Source organism: Phaseolus vulgaris, chromosome 3 (assembly GCF_051622355.1).
Source record: "Phaseolus vulgaris cultivar YP4 chromosome 3, ASM5162235v1, whole genome shotgun sequence".
Classification (NCBI taxonomy): Eukaryota; Viridiplantae; Streptophyta; class Magnoliopsida; order Fabales; family Fabaceae; genus Phaseolus; species Phaseolus vulgaris.
Genome location: NC_143500.1, coordinates 51,904,100 through 51,913,543, shown reverse-complemented (window position 1 = coordinate 51,913,543; position 9,444 = coordinate 51,904,100). Strand labels below are relative to the sequence as shown.

Genomic DNA, 9,444 nt, shown 5'->3' with positions numbered 1-9,444 from the left:
ATTATTTTTTATAAAAAGTTAATTTTTATGAATTATAATGTTATAATATACAAGTGATGAATTAACATGAACTATTTTATATTATATTTTTCATTGTATAAATAAAATTGATAAAAAATATTTATTTTAATAACTTTTTTATTATAAATATTTAAAAAATCTAAAATTTGTATTATGGATAAAAACTAATTTCAAGTAAAAATAAATAAACAAAAAATATTTTTAACCGAGTAAATTTTTCTTCCATCTGTTTCTTTTGTATTTTATATTGACATGCATGTTGATGAAGTGGTATGTTTTTAAATCTGAAAAATAAAATATTATTACTTTATTAAATATATACATATTTGATTATTTATACACAAATTGCTTAAATTTATTTTCAGAATATAAAGTTATTATTCTGTTTCAGAATAAACCAAAAACAGTGAATCATATAATAACAGTTTTGATTCCATTGTTGAGCAGAGATTAATAGCATTATTTTGTAATTTTATTTTATTTTGCAAAAAAAAGGGTGAAAGTAACAAATTTGAAAGTACATCTGTTATCTGATACTGCCGTAAATGACGCTTGTGTGATTTTGCAAAGCGCGGAACTCACGTGCGAGTGGTGAATTCATAAAGGGGCGAATCCGTATTTTCGCGCATTAAATAACTATCATCACTTATCACACGAGGGATGCCACCTTTTTAGGGTACAGTCACCAAGTAAGGGCAAAATAGTCATTCTACCACCTCTTATTTATTTATTTTCTTCCAAATATCAGATTTAGTTTCAATAAAAAATTTGGAAGTTTGTTTTTAGTTTTAAGAGAATAATAATAAATTAAAAATAAAGAAAAAGAAAAGAAACTGAAGTAATGAGTGAATGAAAGAAAGAGTGTGGTGGGACCCAGATGGCCTAAGATTCGAAAAGGACGAAGGAGAAGAGGACACGTGGAGAAAGTAGATCGAGTGCAGGAGTGTGATTCCGTGGAGGAAAAACAGTTCAGTGAAATTTGGCGGGCAGCTTAATGAGTGACGAAATTCAAACGAAGGAGAATAAAAACCCTAGCGGCCCCATTCTGTTGTTTCCCTCTCTGTTCCGCCTTCTATTTTCACCCTTCCACCACACTACCACCACCATCATGTACCAACCCTTCTCTTTCTCTTTTTCTTCTTCTTCTTCTTCTTTTTCTTAATCTTTGTTTTTCAATTTCAATTTCTTTGTTTTTCAGGCTGGGTTGAGTGTGGGGAGCGAGAGAATGGGGAAGGTGTCGCCGAAGGAGAAGACTCGGAGGGTTAAGGGGAGGAGGCAGTCGCGGAGCTCCGGGAACAAGTACCTCAGGCCGGGGACTCTGGCTCAGCTTCGCTGCTCCAAGCCTTCAGGTTCGGCTTCCGCTGCTGCTGCAGGAAAGTGTTGCTGCACCGATCTCGGGAAGAAGAGAGTGGCGCTGTTGCATGCCAGGAAGACTGCCAAGGGACATGACGAGAATGCCAGGGTTTTCGATAAGAGTCCCGTCATGCTGTCGCCTGTCAATTTGGTCAGCCACGGTTCTGGTTTCGTCGGAACCCCCAAAACGCCTCGCCTCGACGATTCGCTTTCTGAATCCAAGCTCGAGTCTCTCCCCATGGAATTGCTGGTGTGTTTCACAGGATTGAATTTTCTGGAGTTGCCTATTTAATCAGATTTCTATAACTGGCGTGCTTGTTTGACTTGTGTTTGTTCGTGAGGGTTTTATTCGAGGGAAATGGTTTGTGTTTGTTTTTCAGGATGGAAAAAAAAATCGTTATTCGTTTTTTTACGAGTTTATTAAAATAGTTATTATGTGTTTGAAGGATCGGATTCTCCGTTGTTGAAAACCCAGTGTTAATGGGTTCATGATCGTGGATACTGCTCTGTTTTCTTGATTGGTGTTGTGTTGCTTGTTGATGTTAGGGTTTCCTTGAATTTGAAGGACGTGTGAGGTTATACTTGTGTTCCTATTTGTGTATCTCGTAGTTAACACTTTCCGATCTGATGTCCTGGTAATTGTCTATGCTGCCTTGGATTTTTAATGTTTTGCATGCGTTTCTTGTACTTTTGTTTTGGGTTATTTTTGTTGTTTTCTTTATTCGTAAATTTTTGTGTCTTGGCACTGTTTTTATGTATTTGTATGTATAGTTGCGAATTTAATAAGTTTTCTCTAATTTGGGAAATTTTGTTTCTGCTGTCATGCCAAATTAATGTGTTTGCTTGTAAGGCTATAGATTCAGAGAAATGGTGCGTGCTTATTTTCCGGGAATGGGGAGGATACAAAAGAAAGGTCATTATCATTTTTTATTAAGTTAATTGAATAATGATTAGGGGATTTAAAGGTTGGTATTGTCTGTTGTTCAAAACCAATGTTATTTGGTCATGATTGCAGATTCTCTACTTTGGCTTGTTAATGATTGCACTCGGGTATCCTTGTGTTGTTCTATTTTACCTTGCTACGGATCGTGGCTAAAGGAATTTTGATTTGATGATATTAGGGAAATTCTCTATGCAGCCTTGGATGTTTAGTGTTTTGCATGCTTTTTCTTTTCTTCTATTTCTGTTGAGTCATATTTTTGTTGCTTTTTGATGTTGAATTTTATGTCTTGTCAGTTTTTTATGTATTTGTTGAAGCATGAATAAGGAAGAATTAATTGGTAGATTGCATACTGTTTTTTGTTTTCTGTTATGCTGACCCGTTATCTTTGACAAATTGGAGGTTAAAATACTGTGTCTCCTACACCATGACCAACTGAGAGCTGTCTTCCATGTTTCCCAGAGAGTTAGAAAAGCTGTAAGTTGTGTCTGTGTATTTATGCCTTAAAATGCTTGTTTATGATTTAGCTGAAGTATTTTGGCTTCTTCTGTAATGGCTAACTTTTTCTAATGCTGTTAGGTTATGATTGCAAGGCAATTTTACTTCAATTATACTACTCCAGATCGCTCTCGGCAAGAGATGTTAAGCACAATGACTCCTCGTCCTACTGAGCATTGGCCTTTTTTGTCGTAGGTGTTTCTGACAATAGATAATTTCCTGCAGTTTTATGTGCATGTTTTCATCATACTGTTGTTAATTTTTTGCAGCAAGGGTGATGGGAAGGGAGTGAGAGTTCCAAGCCCCCACACACCTAAAGCACCCAGACACGGGCCTCGACCTCCTTCTCGCCTAAAAATTTCTGAGATGCGGCAGGTTGCAGCTGTTCTTTTCCCAGAGTCAGCTTTTCCTTCGCGTTGCTTGGTGCCATCAGTTATACCAAAGCCCCTATACAAATCTTTGGCTTCAAATAGAGTTCTTTTCTATGAAGATGAACTTTGCCAGGCAGTTGCTCAGAATAAACTTCGCTGATGCAATTGTGTCTCTTCAATTTCTTTTCCTTCACCGCCTCATACTCATGTTTCTCTGCTGTGTATATCCTTTTTCGGTCTCTTTCTCTCAAGTGAATTTTAGAATAGTTAAAATGCAATTTTGTAGTCTGTCTTGTGGCAGTCTAGGTGGTGTGGATATTTCATATATGTCTAAATAGATGCGGAGGGTTGGCGAAGGGTTGGCGATGGTTGTGGTAATAATAATATTATTATAATCATTACTTGTATATGTTTTGTATGCTTAAACAATTGAAGGATGTTCCATATTAGTAGTGTCAAAGGCAGTGGCCCTTTTACCTTCATCGTTGCTTGATTGCAATGCTTTTGTTGAAATCTATTGGCAAGTAGTTTTGTCCAATTGCTTGTTGCTTCTACTTGTAGCTACAATATTATGATCCAGATTTATTGAATAGTTTTTTTCAAGTTAAATGCCTAATCGGGTGGGTGGAACGTCTGGTGAATGAGATGCTACAAAATTACTAATTTTTAAACTCACCAATCCCTCCTTCAAACCTCAAATTAATTTAATTGAAGGATCTTCCATATTAGTAGTGACTGCTTCAGCTCTCATTCTTTAACTCCTTGGTGTTAGAATTCCTTCAATTCTATATCCAATGCCATACCATAGATTCTGTTATACTCATTGCTAAATAATTAAATCAAATTGTTCTTTTTCATTATTATTGCTTTATTTTACAATATGTATTCCTTATTTGGCTTGACCTGGTCCCTGGTTAATGCAGTCTTAATTTAGTTAATCAAATTAAAAATATACCAAATGTACCGACTAAGATTTAAATTGCATAAAAATATAAGTGACTAAATCGGTACCTTTTTACGCATACAAAAAACAGATACAAATGAGTTTTGCTGCTGATAAAAAACATACAAAAACTAACAAGTTTTGATTTATAAGGATTAGATTGATTAGTTTTGATTTATAAGGATTAGATTGATAAGCTGCCTCATGTACATAAAATAAATTATCTGTTTATCACAATACAACCTAAACATGCAAATATTAAAAAAAACTTCTTTTAATATATCGATATTTAGGCAATTCTCTCTTTATATAGAGTGAGGGAGAGCATAGAATACCAATTAATTGGTTAAATCAATTGTGTAAATGAGTGACAATTTAGTTTTTAAAAGAATGAAAATTTTGATAATTATCTCTGATATAATTTTACAGAACCACTTTGTGATTGAACAGTAGTACATAAAGATTAATTTGACAATACATTTATTTAATGATTACTTTGACATCAAATTATAAAATTGGCCTACTTTTTAAGACTAAATCAAAATTTTTATTTCAATCAATGTACAATGGAGTATTTATACCGATTAAATTAATGTGGAGGGAGCTATTTAGCACAGATACGAATACTGACACGATATGGATACTGACACGATATAATCTCTAAAATGTAGGATATGAGGACACAAATCTATATATTATATAATTTTGAATTATATAAATGAAAAATAAATATTTATGTGCAAAAATATTTTCTAGATTCTTTTGAAAACAGGAATATATTTTTCATGACTAATTCAAAAGAACTTGTTCTTATTTTTATAATCATAATAAAAATCTATACAATAAATTTGAGTTTTTATAAAATTATTGTATTTATACTTTTTAAAATTGTGTTAAAACCGTATTAGAATTTTTAAAAATCCAACAAATATTTATTTTGAATTGAATACTTTACCTATTTACCTATAAGTATTTTACTAGTATCGCGACAGAGAAAACAGGTTGAACGAAAATTAAAAGAGGAAAATTGAGTTGGAGAATGGAGAATGAATAAAATTTGAGATGGAAGTGAAATAATTTTGAGTAATTATTGCGCTTATTAAATATGCTTTTATCCGCAAAAGCTAAAACCACCCTACAGAATCCAGTGTTTGTAGTGGTCTGCGTCCAATCAACAAATAAGTGTTGTGGTCGTTGTTGACCATCACACAATCAACAAAGTGGAAAAATTTGGGCCCCACCCACGTTCGTTTCTCGGGCAAATCGATGAATGGTACTGAAATTATGTTTTACATCGTATACTTAATTTCCGTGATTGTTGAGTTACAACTAACCATACTTTTTATAAATGTACTTCACCAAACAACAAGACCTCAGAATTTCTCGCCCATATTCATACTTTATACTAATAACATATTTTGAATCGTTAAGATACTTTCATCAATATAAATACTATATAATCTTAAAATATATCTATCAAATTTTTTATAAACAAACTAATCAAAATATAATTAACAAAAGTATTACACTTAAATAGTATAAAAAATAATAATTATAAAATATCAAGAAGACAATATCACCTTAAAAACGGATAAATACGCTCTAATATAATATTTTAGATTTTTAGTTATAACTATTTTTGTCAGTTGTAACTATTTATCACTTATAATTAATTTTTATTTATTTATTATTTTTTATATTTTATATAAATATATTTAATAACTAAATGATAATTCTTGATTAATAAAATATATATTTTTCTTCCTCTATTTTCTCAAGATATATAAAATTAATGTGATAAAATAAGCAATTATAATGGATAAAACAATTATAACTAAATAAAATATTACAAATGAAAATTTAAAATATTATATAATACCATATTTCTCATCTAATAAAACCTATTTTCAAACAAACTTGTGAATATTCTTTTCTACGATATCTGTGACAAGCATACTGTAAGTTCGCTCTGTGGGGTGAATACTGTCCCAGAATACATATTTTGTGGCATTTTGACATACTCCTAAGGAGAAAGAATTGCAGAGAAACCCTGCTTCAATATTTGCAATGCCACAGCATCCACTATTCTCCACTTCAAATCCTGTTCCACAAGCATTGAGTCACTGAATCATAAAGAGTACAAGGCTAAACACAGATGAAGAAATTTACCAAATTTTTTGTGGTGTTGGATAAATTCACTGAGTTCACTGTAGTTGTCAAGGTACACAAGCCTAGCTTTTGGAAGACTTTTGCTGAGAGCCACTACTGAAGAAGAAAGCTTGGAGTTGTAGACCATGGCTGCTTGGTTTACTGATTCCACACAGTTCCTTTCTTCACCTCCCCTTAATGTTCTTTGCAGTGGCACACATCCTATTGGAGCTAGGCTCAGTACTCCAATCTTTCTTGCTCCATATTTATACAGTTCCTTGCATTAAATTTCATGAAATTTAATTGTGAGTTTTTCTAATGCAAGGATGCTCTTATATGGAGTCACATGGCATTTACACATGTTCTTAGCTTAGAATTCAAATATTATTCACATCAAAAGCACACCTGAAGAAAATTTGAAGATATATCCACTAGCATACTTGTGTACTCTTCAACATTATACTCATTTCTCCGAAATGGTGACATGAAATATGTTACTAAAATGTCATTGCTTCCCATGCTAATAAAAAATATGCTTTTTGCTAGAATGAAAGCTGTTCTTTCTTCCCCCACATCTGCCTTCAGTTTTCCTATGTAGTCTCTGAACATATTCAGTTGATCCTGTGCTGACAACACTGCCTGATATATAACACAATGAAAAAACTGTGATGTTGTTGTGAAAAACAGAATTGAAATGTTGAGAATTTGAAGATAGATTGTGATGTTACTGCTAGTTCTGTTGTTAGAGGATCATATCCTGAGCCAGCAGAGGCAAAAGACACCCCAGTTAAGAGGTCTTCAATCTCCAGATTTGGATCAAGATAGGGTGGCAAACTCTCCTTTATTCCGAATATTTCAGCTAAAATTATAACCCAATTTCTAAGTGTTAAAAAAGTGAACTTTTAAGTCTAATTCAACCTCATAAAACTGGTTTATAAGGTGAAATTTGCACCTACTTATAAGAATGAAATATCTTAATCTCTAATTGATGTGATATATCCAACACACCTACACACTGAGGTTACCAACTCGTGCGTGAAAATATATGGTATACATGGTCTGGTCTGATAACGACCAGATAACGGGTGACACTCAACAAACTCTCGCTATGATAGACTTTAAATGACTCTGATAATAATGAAGCATGACAGCATTATATCTGTTCAATTCTAATTGGACTTTTGTTATTCATACAGTATTTCTTTCTTAGTTGACATTTAACTGGTACGATTTGTTGAACAAATAGCAACTTTCTTTTATTTGATAAACCAATTTTATAAGCATTAGTTAGAACTTAAAAGTACCTAAAAAGTCTGAAGGGATTCTGCCATTGCTAAACCTTCCTGTGGCTTTTCCTCCTAAGAAATCCCTCCCATATGGTCTGAAATCTGCCTTCATTATGGTTGCAATGTAATCGTTGTTCCCAGTATCCAAGACTGAATCACCAAAAGCTATAACAGCAGGAAATGCAAACTTGCTATAGTTTGTTTGTGATTTGGCTGTTACATCAAATATGTACAACAGCACAACAAAAAGACATGCAATTAGAGATTTAAGGGTGGAAAGATTCATCATCATCATCATGTGATTTGAATTTCACACTTCTGTAACTAAGATTTTGATCCATACAATAAATTTATAATGGTGATTTTCATGTTTGGCATAGATTGTTGATTGGAAGTACATAGCTTTTACTTTTTGGTGTTAGGTATTTAAGCTAAGCCAGCAGAGTTTTTCAATCAATAGGAAATGTAGTCTTGAAGTTTTCCACCAAACATGGCTCATACACTTAATGCTTCCTTAAAAAGTGGCTGTTAATAGGCATGATTAGTTAATTTTTTCCTTTGGTAGCAATAGTGATTTTAGTAAGGAAAATATTACTTTAAAAACTCTATAATAAAAGAAATCAATTTAAAAAAAAATATTTTATCTCTATATATAATTCTTGTGATGTTTTAAGAAATAAATATATAATAAATAAGAATTTATAATTAAATTATATAAAAAATATTAAAATAATAATATTAGGAGTTGTAACGTGATTGTATAAAAATTCTGAGTTGTTAATGAATCATTACCTTTTCAGTAAACTCTCTGTTCATGTTTCAACAAACTTTTCAGTTGTAATATGATGTAGAGTCATTAACGTATCAACACTCTTTTATTTCATTTTGATTATATATTTAAAAATATTTATTGAGTGAATGAAAAATATGTGTGTAGTATATATTTTAATTAAAGGTATATTTTATAATTTTTAAAGTGATAATTTAAATGGACTAAATTATATGTATATTTAACATACGAGGAACAAAAACAATGTAATAATGGCATTGTTTGAAGAAAATGTAATTTATTTTATATTTTAACAGGAGAACAATAAGGAAAAATAATGTAATAATTGTATTTTTTAGGAAGTTATGGTGTGATTTACATTAAAATCAAACAACTGTTATATCATTATAAATAAGAAAAAAAATATCATTTTGGTCCTCTATTAAAAATGTGGAATTCTCATCTTTTTTTTGGCAGTTAAAGTTAATGATGATTCAATATTTTATAGTTTTTATGGTCACACAAAATATGACTTAATATGGATTAAAAAATGAGTTTTTATCCTCTACAAAAAGCACAACATTCTTCCACATCACCAATATAATTGATGTATATCTGGAAATTAATCTTAGATACTCTTGTTTGGTATGAAATAAAAGTGTTTAAACTTCAAACCCACCCAAGAATTAAAAGTGTATTTCACTACTATAAAAAAATCAAATATTTGTAAATACTCATCAAGCACTTCCTCATTTCACAACATGCACATTTTGGAGTAAATACTGTCTAGGAAAGTTTTGCACTATTATTCTGTCACAAACTTTTATAAAAAATACAAATCTTGACTTTACCATAATGTTTTTAAGGTCATACCAATAGTAACATTAGTTGATAGTGAAACCTTTAGATTTGACTAAGTAGCTAATCCATCCATTGAAGTCTAGGATGTGTTTTTGAGAATTCCAATAAAGATTTTTGAATTTCAAGACATAAAATAAAGAATTTTTTATTTATTATTTTGATAGTAATTTTCAACAGCATGTTTCCTAGTTCAGCATGCATAAGAATGTTAAACCAGCAACCAATCTAACAATAATAATTGTAGCTAGAAGAAA

At 31.6% G+C, this 9,444-nt stretch overlaps 2 protein-coding genes across 2 annotated transcripts; one reads left to right on the top strand and one right to left on the bottom strand.

Moving 5' to 3' along the window:
- The first annotated feature begins 991 nt into the window (after positions 1-991).
- FBS4 (F-box family protein) lies at positions 992-3,721 on the top strand. Its single transcript, XM_068609629.2, has 5 exons — positions 992-1,131; positions 1,220-1,624; positions 2,717-2,791; positions 2,894-3,003; positions 3,082-3,721. The coding sequence occupies exons 2-5, from the start codon at positions 1,247-1,249 to the stop codon at positions 3,341-3,343; spliced, it is 825 nt and encodes a 274-aa protein (XP_068465730.1). The 5' UTR covers positions 992-1,131; positions 1,220-1,246; the 3' UTR covers positions 3,344-3,721.
- Positions 3,722-5,921: 2,200 nt separating this feature from the next.
- Positions 5,922-7,946, bottom strand: LOC137805982 (GDSL esterase/lipase EXL3). The gene is made up of 5 exons (XM_068605856.2): positions 7,579-7,946; positions 7,003-7,133; positions 6,680-6,913; positions 6,296-6,551; positions 5,922-6,227 (listed from the first exon to the last, which is right to left on the bottom strand). The coding sequence occupies exons 1-5, from the start codon at positions 7,856-7,858 to the stop codon at positions 6,034-6,036; spliced, it is 1,095 nt and encodes a 364-aa protein (XP_068461957.1). The 5' UTR covers positions 7,859-7,946; the 3' UTR covers positions 5,922-6,033.
- Positions 7,947-9,444: the final 1,498 nt, after the last annotated feature.